The sequence below is a fragment of the Choloepus didactylus genome, chromosome 7 (assembly GCF_015220235.1).
Source record: "Choloepus didactylus isolate mChoDid1 chromosome 7, mChoDid1.pri, whole genome shotgun sequence".
In the NCBI taxonomy this organism is placed as follows: Eukaryota; Metazoa; Chordata; class Mammalia; order Pilosa; family Megalonychidae; genus Choloepus; species Choloepus didactylus.
The window spans coordinates 114773527-114789672 of NC_051313.1; the positions used below are offsets into that span (position 1 = coordinate 114773527).

Consider the following 16146-nt stretch of genomic DNA (forward strand, 5'->3'; position numbering starts at 1 on the left):
AAAGCTCCAGGCTGCCATGCGGACAGCTAAAGGGTTTTGTGCTCTTTTGGGGGAAAAAATACATTTTGCCTGTTGGAAAAAATTTCTTTGTGTTCTCCAAAGACAGATAGTGGAGAAAAAGCATTTATGGTCCTGTGCCCCTGTGGTTTGGGCCCCACCTTGGGGCGGAAGACCTGGTTTCCTCCCCCATCGGCCTCTTCCTGGCTGTGAGACTATGGGCCAGTCGTTCACGGTCTCTGAGCCTCCCTGTTCTCCTGGATCAGGATGAAGATCTTGGGAGAATGTGCTTTGCATTGTAAGAGCCTTCAAGTGCTGCCATGCTTGACTTCAGTGGGGGAGGCGAGGCCCCAGGACTAGTAGCTCAGCATGTGGTGTTTGGACTGTCATCAGAAACACAGTGGGGAGGAGGGCAGCATTTGTTTAAATACAGCCTCCCAAGGAGGCTCCAGACTTTGGGAGCAGGGCCCAAGAATCTGCCTTTTTACAACAGGGACAGGGGTGATTCCTGCAGAATGTGAGTGCCGTTGCTCACGGGGTGCAGCCACCATCCCAAAGCCCAGAATGGAGGTGCAGCTGGCCCTGAGACGTCTTTGCATCTTTTCTCCATCAGGACAGGCAGCTGGGTGAGGGATGGATGGGGGCAATGTGGACCAGGTGAGGGGTCAGACAGGGTGGTGTATGGGTGCAGGGTCCTGGGCAAAGGGGCAGAGGGTTCTCAAGGCCGAGATGGAGGAAAGGAAGGCAGAGGCTGGGATGTGGGCTGGGCTGCTCTCCCAATGGGGGGGAATTCAACAAACCCTTCAGAGTGGGGTGCTAGGAGTGTGTGTTGGGGGTGGACTTCCTTGGCCCAGCCAGAGTGGAGGTGGCTTGGCCTGCCCACCCCACCTCTCCCTTGTCCCCAGGTGAGCCTGAGCATAGCCCAGGACAGTGACTGTTGGGTGATGATGACTAACCTATCCATGAGCCTGGCTGTGTCCCAGGTGCTCCACGTATCCCATCCCCACAGCAGTTCTGAGGGTAGACCTATTTTTAGTGACAGATGGGGAAACCGAGGCACAAGGAAGCCAAGTAAACTGTCCAAAGCCAGGATGTGAACCCAGCTTGTCTGCTGCAGAGTTCATGTGCTTCACCATCACACCCAACAATATAAAAGTGGTCTATCTAGGTGGGGGGAGACCAGAGCCTCATCAGTCCGGTCGTTCTCTTTTATCTTCCTTCCTTCATCAGATTCTCCAGGCCCCTGCTCCGAGTCATGTGCTAGGCTGGCCTGTGGCAGTGGTGGGGTCCTTGCCCTGGAGGGGTGCACAGCCAGCATGAGAGACAGATGCACCCACAATCTTCACAGCCCAGGGTGTGCTGAGTACAGTAATAGGGGTTCCTACAAGCCAGAGTGTTACCTGCAGCCCAGAGAGAGCTCAGGGGAGGAGAGAGGGATGGTTACTGGCTTGTGTCCAAGGAAGGCAGATTTGAGAAGGAAGGATTTGGACAGAACAGAGGGTTTGCATTACCCTTGGTGCAGGGGCAGGGTGATCTACACCCCAGGGCTCAGGGAGAGTTCTGAGGTCACTGGGCAGGAGCCACCTAGAAGCTAGGTGACTGGATTCTATTTCTTATTCCAGCCAAGAGGGCAGTGGGCAGGGCCAAGAGAAGCCCCCTTTGGCTTCACATTGAAGGTGAGACTCCAACACACACACACACACACCTCGGCCAAAATCCATGGTCTCACTCTTTCTCTCCAGCCTAGACATGACCAAACCTGAGTTCCAGACCCAAACTTGGATTTGACTGAGACCTTGGAGGAGTTGATGCTCCCTCTCTGGATCTCCTGATTTATAAAGGAGTTGGAAAAGGTGACCGCTGAGGTTCCTTCCGGCTTGAACACTCTAGGATTTTATGTAATTATAGAATTTCATTATAGAATTCGGAGATAAACCTCAGCCCCTGCTTTAGTAGAGAATTTCCCCTGCCCCCCAACCACACACACTTTATTACTCTCCTCCCGCTGCCTCGGGTTTTGCCACTGTAGGGTCATCTTTGGGGTTGAGGCTTTTTGTCCTTTGTTTGAATCAAGGCAGATACCCCTGCCCCCAAACCTAGCCCACTTCAGGAGAAGGTCAGCCCTGTTGTGGGTCAGCCCTCCCCAGTGTGAAAGAGCATATAAAAGCATTTCTTGCGTTTAGCACCTGCTGCCTACTTTTCAAAGCTGCCTTGCCTATGGCGTATCATTTCATCTGAGGCTCTCTGCAGTGGATTTGGAGGTTTATCAGATGGTTTCCAAAGTGACAGCTGGCTGGGAGCGGGTCTGGTGGAGGGGGTGGGGGACAAGCAGTGGGGCAGTAACGAGGAGCAGGGGTCAGGCGGGCTGGCTGGGAGTGGCTGCCTTTGGGAGAGGCCCCTGAATGGAGAGACTGGAGAGGGGGATGGGGTGCCAGTTCTCCAGGGGATGGTTTTCCCCAGACTGTCTGGGGGTCCCTCTCCTGGGAATCTGCTTGGGGACTGGAGCTGGGGTGATTCGTGAGCACGATCTGGGACCTTCCCAAACAGCAGAGGATGCCAGATGTTGGCACCAGGTTGCTGCTGCATCTGTCTGTCTTGATCGTTCCATCTCTGGTTCCCATTTCAGAGTGATGGGCCTGGGCAGTGGAATTGACTGGGGGGGTCAAGTTGTCCAGATATGTTGGTAGCCTCAGTGACTCAGGGAAATGTCTCCTAGACCTTTCTGGCTCTACCACTGCTTGGCTGTGGGCATGGTGCTCCTGCCCCGCTCTGGACCTGTTTCCCCCCTTCTCACAGAGAAGGTGGAACACATGATCCCAAAGGTTCCGTCTAACTCTGGTATTTGGAGTTGGGCATAAGAAAGCAACACAGAGCAGTGTCAGTTGTTTCCCTTCCCTGGGAAAAGGGCTTCAAGGTGTACAGGGGCCCTTTGGGATTATGGGCGTGAAGAAGGAAGGTGACTGGACCCCTTGGGGGACAAGGCTCAGATGGTTGGGAATGGAGGGAGTCTGACTTTCAGGCTGTTTGGGAAAGGATCAGCAGCCTCCAGGAGGGGAGCAGTCCTGCTGGGACCCCCTGGGACTCTGTGTAGAAACCCCTTGGATTTGTCCCCAGGGGGAGTGAGCAAGCTGGATATTTATCCCCAATACCTGCCCGTCCTTGATTGAGGGCTGCCCCTGGGAGCATAAACTTCCTGGTACTTGCAGCCTTCCTGCCAGAGAAAGCTCCCAAGGAGAAAGCAGATACATGAGGAAATCCATGTGTGTGCCCAGGAACTGTGAAGGCTGAGAAGATATGGGCATCAGCAACCTGCAAAGTTGATACCAAGAGGAAACAGTTACTTCCCAGCTGGAGACCAAGTTTCCACTGGGCTGTTCTGCTTCTTGACAGCAGCAGGTCACTGTGGAATGAGGGACACCAGATGTGTAAGAGATACCTTTGCTTGATCTCCCTGAGCTTCAGCTTCCCCATCTGTAAGATGGTTCCATACCTCTCCAACTTCTACCTTGCATAGCAGCATGAGAGTTGGGAGCTAATATTTGCAAAGCAGTGCACAGCCTAACCCATCACCTGGGATCAATGAGGGGGCAAGAGGGGTTTAACAAGTGCTCAAAGAGCTTTCCATTTCCAAATATGTGCATCATCTTGCTGCGGGGCCACTTGTTAACTCTGACCTTGACCACAGAGGGACCCTGTTTGAATGTGTACACATCCCCCGGGGAAGGTATAATTCATTAATCCATCACCACAGATGAGGAGATTGAATAAATCAGCTGTAAGTAGAGCCCTGAGAAAATGGGACACTGGGTGGATAAGTTTTGATTGCTTGATTTTTAATTTTTTTTTTAAAGACCGATAATTGGTGAGAGGAGAATTTCCAAAACATTGGACAGATTGGGGTTTGACAGGAGCGTGGCGGGTGCAGGATCCAGGGCAGCAGGGCAGCGGGAGCCTGCCTAGTGATGGAGCAGGGGGTGGGAGGCAGAGAGCACAGCTCGAAGACTGTTCAGGACCAGTCAGAGCTCGGCTTTTAATGAGTGCTTAATAAACTTAGGCTGCAGGAGCCTCCTTCCCATCCTGTTTTTGCCTGAGGCCAGGCCAGAGGCAGCCTCTGGGTCTCGGGAACAGCCTGAGTGCCCTGAGCCGCCTCCTTCTTCGGGGCCCTGCTAACTCTCCTCTCCCCTCTTTCAGGAACCTCCTGGACAAAGACATGTTCTCCAAGTCTGACCCACGTAAGTCCCACTCTGACAATTACACTAGTAACAATAATAACAACATCACCACTAAGTACAGCAGCTAACTACTGAGCGATAACTACGTGCCAGGTAGTGTTCCACGTGCCTAAAGGCTGTTTAATGTTTTGCTGATTCCACCCAGAGAAAGAACTGGGGGGAGGGGGTTGACCCTTCACAGCCCCAGTACTTGTGAAGCCCCAGCATGACGGGGTGAGCTGGGTGGGTCAGGGTGTCTGGAGCCAGAGGGTCTCAGTCTCCCAAGGAAACCAGTACATTTAGAGCCCCGACTGGCTGTGATCTGGTGGTGCGAGGACTGATTTTGGAGTCCAGGGTTCTAGTCCTGAGCAGGCACCTGCTGTTCAGGTGTGTGACCTTACGCAGGTTGTTTTGGCCTCTGAGTTTCGGTTTCCCCATCAGAAAAGAGCTGCTGATAATAATAGGCCATGCTTACCTCATGAGGCTGCTTTGGGCTCTAAAGGGACGGTGCAGCTTTCAGAGGCTCTTCCCTGCGCACCTCTGCCCCCCCGTCCTCCATCTGGCCCACCTGTCTACCTGCCTCACCCATCAGACCCCTGCTTCTGCCCAGATGCAACAGTTAGGGGACCCCTGACTCCACTCCCACCCCCCCAGAGGGTGCCCCTTCCAGACTCACCTGTGCTCTAGGCTCCCTTCACCAAGCCGACCCTTATGAATTAACTGATGCACGTAGAATCCTCTCAGCCCAGGCTTGGGAGCCAGACTCTTAGACCCAAGACTATTGTCTCAGGAAACACCCCCTCCATAGACCCCACAGTGCCTTCCAGGTTGGAGTCTCCAGAGGCACCCATCCTTCCAGCTCCCTCCTCATCTGGGACCCCCACCTTCCTCTCAGCCTGTGGCGTTAACTCTTTGTCCTCTCCCCACAGTGTGCGTCATGTATACTCAAGGAATGGAGAACAAGCAATGGCGGGAGGTAGGTACAAACCCTTTCCTCCTCTGGAAACACCATGTTGCCTGTGATTGTCTGTCTGTCTCTCAGTCTGGAGGGCTACCACCTGATGTGTTTCTAACTAAAGCCTCTAAGCCCCAGCCCGCTCCCAAGGCTAGCAAGGTGTGCACAAAGGATAGACTCATGTCCCTGCTGTTGCAGGGAGAGACAAAGATACAGGGGTGGTTCCTGACCTCAGGGAGCCCCAAATCTGAGAGGGGGACTCAGTAGTGTCCTCAGGGAACCCTCAGTCTGAGGGAGACACCCAGGAAGCTCCCACCCGCCACCCCACCGCCCTTGTCTGGTGGCTGGAGTCAGGTACAGCATCTAGCACCCATGGTATCTCAGCCACAGCAGGAATTCCATGCTGGTTGATGGAACAGGGCACCCATGCACGTCCTTCCTGTGATTCCTGACTATCATGAGCATGGCTTCAGTTAGGTGATCCCTCTGCTCGAAAGCTTCAGTGACACCCCGCTGCTTTGAATCAAGTCCTACCCCTTACTTCCAAGCCCCTCCGTAGCCGGAACTACCAACATTTCCAGCCTTGTCTCTATTCCATTGCCTCCCCAACCCGCCCCCATTGTGCCTTCTGGTCCTTCCAAACCTGACTACCCACAGCCCCTTGCTTGTGGGCCCCTGTGCTCTTCTGCCTCTGGCCTTTATCTGCCCCCTCCTCCCAATGCTTCCCGTGCCTCCTCTCTGCCTGAGCTCCTCCCCACCCTCTTGTTTCATGTGCCACTCCCCAGGGAGCCTTCCTGTTGTGCTGGTCCATCCTCGACGTCCTGGGGCGGTTTCCCATGATGCCTTACATTGACCAGCCCCTGAATACAGGAGGGAAGTGGTCATCCTGAGGGGCAACCATCCTCCACCGGCCTGTAGTGATGTTTCCAGAGGGTAGAGACCCAGGCTCATTCATTTTCTGGTTCTCACTCGCGCTCAGCACCCAATCAGACCTTGGCTGGGTGAGTGAGTGAGTGGCCGAGGGCATGCTCCAGGCCACCCACTCAGGTGCACAGGAGGAGCTGTTCTGGCACAACTTCTGGGTAGAGTGCGAAGAAGATAATAATAGGCCATGCAGGCCCCGGCATGGCTGAAGGGCCCCATGTGAGGGAGGGTGTGAGGAGTGGGCAGGTCGGAAGGGCCCCCTCTTGGGGATCACAGAGACTTTTAGTGGTAGGTGGGGGTCTCCTGGATACCTTCAGCCTATTCTCCACCCAGCAGCCAGAGGGATCCTGTCAAAACCCAAGTCAAATTCTGTCCCTCCTCTCGTGGGCCGCCAGGCTCCCCGTGACCTAACTTCCTTTACCTCACTGACCCTATCCCCTGTTGCTCGCCCCCACCTTGTCCTACCTCAGCCACACCAGCCTCCTTTCCCCAGATGTCTGCGTGGCCTGCCCCAAGCTTCCCTCAGATCTGACTCAGATTCCAACAAGGAGGCCTTCCCTGGCCCCTCAATCTAGTATTTCTACCTCGCCAACATCTCTTATTCACCTTCCCTGCTTACTTTTTTTCTCCTTATCACTTTTCACCGTCTGCCATATTCTGGTTTACTTAGTTATCTTGCTTCTCACCTGTCAGCTCCACCAGGGCAGGTGCTTTTGTTCATGCTATATTCTAAGCACCTAAAACACTGCTCGGCCTATGGTAGGTGCTTCAGAAATGGCTATTAAAGGACTGGATGGATGGGGACAGGGAGCCCGGCCCACTGCGGCTGACCAGGCTGTAGAGGCCATGGTCTCTTTCCCACCTCTGCTTCATTGCTGATCTCCCTTGGGAGCTTGTTTTCAGGTGCAGAGAGGATAGTGGGAGCTGGGTCAGGGGTCGGGGGTCCCGGCAGCTCTGACTCCTGTTTGAACAACAGAAAGAGCTGTCCCTCCTTTGTCTCAGAGATGAGGCTTTAGCCAAGTGTACTAGGTTCCGAGGGCTGCCGTGACAAATTACCACAAATAATGTGGCTTAAAACAACAAAAATTTGTCTCCCAGCTCCGTAGCCTGGATTCCTGAAGTCCGGTGTCCACAGGCCCTGCCCCCTCTGAAATCCATAGGGGAGAATCCTTCCCGGCCTCCTCCTGGCTTCTGGTGGCTGCCGGCAGTCCTTGGGGGGCCTTGGCTTGCAGCTGCAGCACCTAACCTCTCTGCCTCCATCATCACATTGCCTTCTCCCCTGCGTCTGTCTGTCCCTGTTTTTATAAGGACACCAGTCATACTGGCTCAGGGCCCACCCGAATCCAATGTGGCCTCATCTTACTAATCACATCTTTAAAGACCCTATTTCTGAATAAAGTCACATTCACAGGAGCAGGGGTTAGGACATGAACAGATCTTTTTGAAGGACACAATTCAACCTGTAACACCAAGCACAGGTTGAGGAAGGACGGTGAAGGTCGGGGGGGAGGATGTTGTGTGCTTCAACGGGGAGTGGGGATGCACTTGCCGGGTCCTGTGGCCTTCTTAGCTGCCTGCGGTGGCTGGAAATCGAGCTCCTTCCTGATGGTGATGGGAGAGGCCCAGGAGTGGGACAAGACGCAGGAGCTGACTGAAGCTGTGCTTGGCAGCCCTGCTCCCACCCTATCCCCACCCGCTCCTCGGAGGGAGGCCTGCGGGCTCTGGATAGAGACTCTGCTTGGGGGTCTCCCCTGAGAGAAGGAAACCCCAGTAGCTCACAGGGTGGGGTGCAGCTGTGAGGAGCTGCAGAAAGGGGAAGGAAGGCGAGTGGTCCACGAAACCACAATGCCGGGATCCCACTGGGCCCCCTCCCAGACGACATGATGAGAATAGCCAGTAAAGCTTTGATAACTCAGACTCGATTAACAAACCCCCCTTTTCTCCTTGGTGGACTGGCCGTAAAATCCCCTGCCCTGCTTCCCTCAGAGGCTTGGCAGGAGCAAGCGGCCTAAGAGGGGCGAGTTTTATCCCTAAACTGTGTGGGGAAATATTTCCACGGGAAAAGAGTTTAATTTTTCACCCTCTCCCGGACTCTGAGCCAATTAAAGTGTAAATCAGATTGTAAGGGAACTGTTTAGCATACTTAAGTGAACTAATTACTTTTGAGGCCTTTTGGCCAAGCTTCAGACAAACCAGGAATGTGCTAATGTCTTAGTGATTCATTAAGGAAATTCTGGAAGGGCCTCTTCCGAGGGGCACTGCTTGGTGGGCTGTTAATTACATTCTGTAATTGAGACTTGCCTCCGTTTAGCTCAGGGTCCCTGACTGTCTGAGTTGCATCTTGCTACCCCCACATGCACCCATAGTCTGGAGAGAGCTGTGGAGGGCAGGATGGAGCGGAGGAAAGTGGGGGAGGCCTTGGGGTTACGTACACCTATGTCTCATTACTGACTCCAGCCCTTTCTGGCTGTGGAAGCTAGAGCAGGTCCCTTAACTTCTCTGAGCCTTAGTTTCCACATACGTACTAGGGGGATGGTAATAGCTACCCTAGAGGCCTGTTGTGAGAGCAAAACAAGGTGATGGCCATAAAATGCCTAGCCCATAGTTAGTGCTCAGTAAATATTATTATCATCCAAAGTGTTTGGGCCCTTGCTGGTCACCCCACCCCCACCCCCCATTCCGTTCAGTATTTACAACAATAAGCATTTATGAGGTGCTCAGCAGCATACCAGGTGCTGGGGTAAAGAGGGAGGTGGATCAAAAGAACAGAGCTTCACCAAAAGGGAATTTGCAGCCAGGAAGTCGAGATGCATGGTGTGTGAATAATCTTAACAGAGGAAACAGTGAGAAGAGAATTGTAGATGAGAATAAAATGGGAGTTCAGGGGAGGGGAGGTTATATCCAGAATGCCACATTTGGCTAAAGCATTTTGACAGCTCTTTGGCTTTTTAAAAATGGAATGTGAAACTCAACTCAGGCCAGCTGGATGAGGGCAGCATGATATGGAATAGAGGGGAAATGCGGGTCCGGTAGGAAGGAGCTTCAGGGATCATCTGACTCCACCTCCTCATTCTTCAGAGAGACAGACAAGTCTAGCCTCAGGGCACAGAATCAGGGTGCTAGATTCCAGCCCAATTCCGAATGTCCACTTGGAGGAGATGAGTCAAGCTGGGTTTTAGTGAAGCAGGGGAGGGCGGACATGGCATGAAGGTACAACTGGTGATGTAAGCAAAGGCACTGAGGCAGGTCAGCCAGGGTCCTGAGGAATTGGGGGAGTGTTACAAAGGGTGGGCAGGGAGTAGGGAAACCAGCGAGGGATGGTGAATCACTGGGGCTGGCAACCTCTGTCTCTTCTCACCCTCCCTCTGCACAAGGCACTTGGGACTCCCCTGGAAGACGTAAGGTCAGGGTCCATCGATGCAGTTCGCGTCAGCATCCCAGGGCAGAGAGCAGGGTGAAGGGCGGGGAGTGGATCTGGAGGGGCAGCAGAGACTCTCCAGCACAGACGGCAAGCAGATAGGTGTGGCTGGCAATACAGGCAGGGTCTACTGACAGTGGCTGGTGGATGTCAGACTGTTGCAGATGGAGTCCTGGGGTCAGAAGGCCAGAGCGGGAGGGTCTCTGGAGATCAGAGAAGCTGACCTCATTTACCAGGACCAGCCCTTGGGGTGAAAGTGGCAAAACTCAGCCACATGTGCTGCCTCAAGGGCACAGCCTTCAAGCTATTTCTGCAAAAAGGAGGATACACTTAGATCAGGCCCCATTTCTTTGTCTCATTCTCTGTGTGATCCACGGAGGAAAGAATCAGGAATGGAGTATTTAAAGAAAAATTTAGCACTGTCTCTATAGAAGTCCCCCGGGATTGAAGATTGCCCTTGCGAGCAAACAGGCGCCAGTCCCTGCTGCTCCGACGCTAGTTCACTGCCCTTTGGGAGCAAAATGTCCCTCCGGTAGTGGAGTCTTGGCCAAGGGATAATAACCCCGTGGCCAGGGGTGTCACCAGCAAGCACAACCATTTCCCAGACTGGGCCCAGACCCAGGGTCTGCAGTAAAGTCACAGATGACCCTGGGAAGGATGAAAGCTGCTCTTGTCACCCCAAACTGCTGAGTTTCAATTGGTTTTAACCATTTGGGTCATTTTTGTGCCTTCTGAGAAAGCTATCTTCCCAGCACCTAAATCTGTCACCACATTTTATGAAAATTGACTTAAGATGTAATTATAGCCCCAGAAATCGAGCACTATCTGCATCAAGGCCTGCAGGGGCCTTCTGCGTGTTCTGGGGAAGGCAGGATGGCCCAGTAGGAAGAGTCCCAGAAGCGGTATCTCTGGGAAGAGGGACACAATGGGGAGCCCCTTATGAGTCCCCGTTAGAAAAACACGGGTGGTGATCCCTGCCTCTCCCCACCAGGCAAGCAGCCGTCCTAGCTGAGGGCCCTGTGGAAGGGAGGAGATGGGAATCTCGGAGCCTCGGTGTCTGGCTAATGGACCCCCACACCACTTGCAGGACATATGGCCCCTGCCGCCACGCCCACACCTCCCTGCCGGGAGAGCTCAGTCTATTTTTGAGTAACCTAAGCCCGTCTAATATTTTTAACACCAGCTGAGAACGAAGGTTCATCTCTAAATATTCAGAATGATCTTCCTCGGAACAACTTAATATGCATCCACAAAACTGATTCAGCCAGGGTTTGTGTTGGGCACCTACTGTGCACCAGGGGATGGAAGGTGGGCATGCACGGGGGGACCAGCCGCTGCCCACAGAGGAGCGCAGTTTCAATTCAGGGAGGTAAAAACAATAGCAACAAAAATAATAAGATCAAAAGCAATGATAACAAGCATTTAGATCACAGTGCTGTGCCAGGCACTGTTCCGAGCCCTTTGCAAGTATGAACTCATTCGATCCTCACAATGCCCTATGCAGGAGGGACTGTTATTGGCCACATCTCACAGAGGAGGAAACGGAGACACAGAGAGATTGTATTAGTTAGGGTTCTCTAGGGAAACAGAATCAATGAGAGGTATCTATGAATATAAGATAAAAGTGACTCACGCAACTGTGGGTATGCATGAGTCCAAATTCTGTAGAGCAGTCAGCAAACTGTCAACTCCACTGAAGATGTCCAATGAACTCCTCAGGAAACGAACTGGCAACTTCAATGAACTTCTCAGGCAGTGGTTCACTGGTCAGCCAAAGAAGTGAAGGTCTTCTATCTGTCTCCCTTATAAGTCTTCAACTGATTAATTGGATTAAATCCAGCCAACTTGCATTCTCTCATTGTGGAAGACACGCCCTTCAGTGAGTCATCAGTCACAGCTGCAGCCAATTGACTGATGATTTAATAAACCAGCCTGTTGGTTTATTAACCAGCCACAAACGTCCTTGCAGCAATTGTTAGGCCAGTGTTTGCTTGACCAGACAGCTGGGTACTATCACCTGGCCAAGTTGACACATGAACCTAACCATCACAGTCCACCCCTTGTCAACTTGGCAGTTATACACATCACCTAAAACTATATTTTATCTCTAAGTAGATAACAATAACAGACATATATTTTGCCTAACAGTACTCCGCTGTGCAGTATACAACTAGAAACACACTAAATCTCTCCAGAATAGGGTGCCAGTCCTTGGGTGACATTAGCTCTTAAAATTGATTTCCTTTAACTTAAATACAGCAAAATGAACAGTACAGCTTATGCCATATGATAAGGGGATAAGACAGAGAAGAAAGCAAAGATATTTGCTTTACAGACAAATGCAAACATACTCATAACAAAACAAGGAGGAAATATTCATGCCATCATAGTCCTTGTTTCTATAACTGGTCACTTGGCCATAGTTCATATTTATCACTGCCTTCTTCCACTACCCACTCCATGTTCCCTTTACCCTCAGCAAGCACTTAAGCTGGCCATGGTTCTTTGCCTGGTGGGGTGACCCAAACCTTCATTCCTGAAGTTTCTTGGCTATTGGTAGTCCTACCTGGATTGGGTTGTTGCAGTTTTCCATTGACTTTAATCATAGAGCATGGTAGTACTAAGAGATGCCCTAGGGGATCTACTGTATTCCATAAAAACTCTTCTTTACTTCCATTGTGTAGTTGCGGTGCTGTTTCCCCTTGATAGTCAGGATCAATCACCCCAGCCAGTACAGTAATCCTCTTCCTTGCCTGTTGATTCAGAGGCATAAGAAGACCAAAGTGGCCAGGTGGAAGTCTTAACTTCCAGTTCAGTGGGATTATTGTTGTATTTCCTGGTGGAAGCACTCTTACTTTTGGAACAAAGCCTTGTAGACCAGCAGAGCTTAAGCTTGCAGGGACAGGAAGCAAAAATTTCCCTAGTGGATCACTAGGAGTGATAGTGAGTGGTGCCACTCCTGCTTCCACCCCTTGATTCCTGGACCCATGAATCCTGGCTATGGGAGAAACAGCACCATAGAGCGGATGCTGATTCAGAGCATACACAGCCTCCTGGAGAACACTGCCCCAGCCCTGCAAGGTATTGCCACCTAGTTGGTGCCGTAATTGAGTCTTCAACAGGCCATTCCACCATTCTATCAACCCAGCTGCCTCTGGATGATGAGGAACATGGTAAGACCACAGAATTCCATGAGCATGTGCCCATCCCCTCACTTCACTTGCTGTGAAGAGGGTTCCTTGGTCAGAAGCAATGCTGTGTGGAATACCATGACAGTGGATAAGGCATTCTGTAAGTCCACAGATGGCAGTTTTGGCAGAAGCATGTCATGCAGGGAAGGCAAACCCATATCCGGAGTATGTGTCTATTCCAGTAAGAACAAATCACTGCCCCTTCCATGATGGAAGTGGTTCAATGTAATCAACCTGCCACTAGGTAGCAGGCTGATCACCTTGGGGAATGGTGCCATATCAGGGACTGAGTGTGGGTCTCTGCTGCTGGCAGATTGGACACTCAGCAGTAGCTGTGGCCAGGTCAGCCTTGGTGAGTGGAAGTCCACGTTGCTGAGCCCATGCATAACCCCCATCCCTACCATCATGACCACTTTGTTCATGAGCCCATTGGGCAATGACAGGAGTTGCTGGGGAAAGAGGCTGATTGGTATCCACCAAACGGGTCATTTTATCCACTTGGTTATTAAAATCTTCTTCTGTTGAAGTCACCCTCTGGTGAGCATTCACATGGGACACAAATATCTTCATGTTTTTTGCCCACTCAGAAAGGTCTATCCACATACCCCTTCCCCAGACTTCTTTGTCACCAATCTTCCAATCATATTCCTTCCAAGTCCCTGACCATCCAGCCAAACCATTAGCAACAGCCCATGAATCAGTATTCAAATGCACCTCTGGCCAGTTCTCCTTCCAAGCAAAGTGAACAACCAGGTACACTGCTAGAAGTTCTGCCCACTGGGAGGATTTCCCCTCACCACTGTCCTTCAGGGACATCCCAGAAAGGGGCTGCAGTGCTGCAGCTGTCCACTTTTGGGTGGTGCCTGCATATTGTGCAGAACCATCTGTAAACCAGGCCCGAGTTTTCTCTTCCTCAGTCAACTGACTGTAAGGAACTCCCCAAGATGCCATAGCTGTGGGCTGGAAAAGAGAAGGTAAGGTGGAAGGAGTGGGGGCCATGGGCATATGGGCCACTTCCTCATGTAACTTACTTGTACCTTCAGGACCTACTCGAGCTCTATCTCGTATATACCATTTCCATTTTATGATGGAGTGCTGCTGTGCATGCTCAACTTTATGGCTTGGTGGGTCAGACAGCACTCAGCTCATGATAGGTAACTCAGGTCTCATGGTAACTTGGTGGCCTGTGGTTAAGCGTTCTGTCTCTGCTAAGGCCCAGTAGCAGGCCAACAGCTGTTTCTCAAATGGAGAGTAGTTATCTGTAGAGGATGGTAAAGCTTTACTCCAAAATCCTAAGGGCCTGCATTGTGTTTCTCCTATAGAAGCCTGTCAAAGGCTCCAAACAGCATCTCTATTTGCCACTGACACTTCCAGCACCATTGGGTCAGCTGGATCATATGGCCCAAGCGGCAGAGCAGCTTGCACAGCAGCCTGGACCTGTCGCAGAGCCTCATCTTGTTCCAGTCCCCACTCAAAACTAGAAGCTTGTCAGGTCACTCGGTCAATGGGCTGGAGTAGCACACTCAGATGAGGAATATGTTGTCTCCAAAATGCAAAGAGGCCAACTAAACATTGTGCCTCTTTTTTGGTCATAGGAAGGGCCAGATGCAACAGCTTATCCTTCACCTTAGAAGGAATATCTCGACAGGCCCCACACTACTGGACACCTAGAAATTTTACTGAGGTGGAAGGCCCCTATATTTTTGTTGGATTTATCTCCCATCCTCTGCCACACAAATACCTTACCAACAAATCTAGAGTAGTTGCTGCTTCTTGCTCACTAGGTCCAATCAACATGATATCATCGATATAATGGACCAGTGTGATGTCTTGTGGGAGGGAGAAACAGTCAAGATCCCTGCAGACAATATTATGACATAGGGCTGGAGAGTTGATATAACCCGGAGATAGCACAGTGAATGTAAACTGCTGGCCTTGCCAGCTGAATGCAAACTGTTTCTGGTGGTCCTTACTAACAGCGATTGAGAAAAAAGCATTTGTCAGATCAATAGCTGCATACCAGGTACCATGGGATGTGTTGATTTGCTCAAGCAATGATATCACATCTGGAACAGCAGCTGCAATTGGAGTCACCACCTGGTTAAGCTTATGATAATCCACTGTCATCCTCCAGGACCCATCTGTTTTCTGCACGGGCCAAATAGGAGAGTTGAATGGGGATGTGGTGGGAATCACCACCCCTGCATCCTTCAAGTCCTTAAGAGTGGCATTAATCTCTGCAGTCCCTCCAGGAATCTGGTATTGCTTCTGGTTTACTATTTTGCTAGGCAGGGGCAGTTCTAGTGGCTTCCACTTGGCCTTTCCCACCATGATAGCCCTCACTCCACGAATCAGGGAATCAATGCAAGGATTCTGCCAGTTGCTGAGTATGTCTATTCCAATTATGCATTCCGGCACTGGGGAAATAAACGCAGAATGGATCCAGGGACCCACTGGACCCACTGTGAGACAGACCTGAGCTAAAACTCCATCAATCACCTGACCTCCATAAGCCCCAACTCTGATTGGAGGACCAGAGTGACGTTTTGGGTCTCCTAGAATTAATGTCACTTCTGAACCAGTGTCTAATAATCCACAAAATATCTGATCATTTCCTCTTCCCCAATGCACAGTTACCCTGGTGAAAGGCCATAGGTCCCCCTGGGGAAGGCTGGGAGGAAGATTAACAGTATAAATTTTTGGCAGTGCAACAGGGTCCTTCCCCAAGGGTACCCAGCCTTCCCTTCATTCAAGGGGCTCTTGATCTGTAAACTACCTCAAGTCTGGGAATTGATTAAGGGGCCGTGACTCTCTGTTTTTGTAATTCAAGGGAGACTTTTGTTCACGTGACCTAGAATTCTTCTGCCTATATAGTTCAAACAAGAAATTAGTCGATTGCCCATCTATTTTACTACTTGGTACTCCATGATCCACTAGCCAACGCCATAAGTCTCTGCGAGTCGTATTATTTTGATTGCTGCTTTGAGCCTGTTTTCCATTATGGTAGCCATGCCCACCTTGTCTATGGTGATTAACTGCAGCCACTTGGCTTCTGCTGACCCAGGACCCGATTATCCCCATTGTGTTTAAGGATTCTAGCTCAGTGACAGCAGTTCCTACAGTAATATCTGACCTACAGAGAAGGGCAACTACAGAGCTCTTCAGGGATGATGGAGCTAGTCTCACAAATTTATTCCTCACAGTCCTGGTAAAAGGTGTGTCCTCTGGACATTTCAGGAGTGTGTGAGCAGGTCTTCCATGATAAATCCACCCTAACATTCCAATCTATCTAAGCCTTTGAATCCCCTCCTCCACATTGTACCAGGGCAGTTCTGGCATTTCAACCTCCAATAATGCCGGCCACCTTTTGATCCATGTTTCAGCCAACCACGCAGACTGTTAATGCCCTTTCTAACGCCTCGGGCTACAGCATTGAATGCAGAATCTCTG

At 51.2% G+C, this 16146-nt stretch overlaps 1 protein-coding gene across 2 annotated transcripts in view; it reads left to right on the forward strand.

The window, feature by feature from the left end:
- CPNE5 (copine 5) overlaps nt 1-16146 on the forward strand; it is a 94347-nt gene that overhangs the window by 9535 nt on the left and 68666 nt on the right. For both annotated transcript variants that reach the window (XM_037843886.1, XM_037843887.1), the window contains exons 2-3: nt 4189-4229; nt 5138-5184. In XM_037843886.1, the coding sequence (XP_037699814.1) occupies nt 4189-4229; nt 5138-5184 (88 nt within the window). The remainder of the gene's footprint in view (nt 1-4188; nt 4230-5137; nt 5185-16146) is intronic.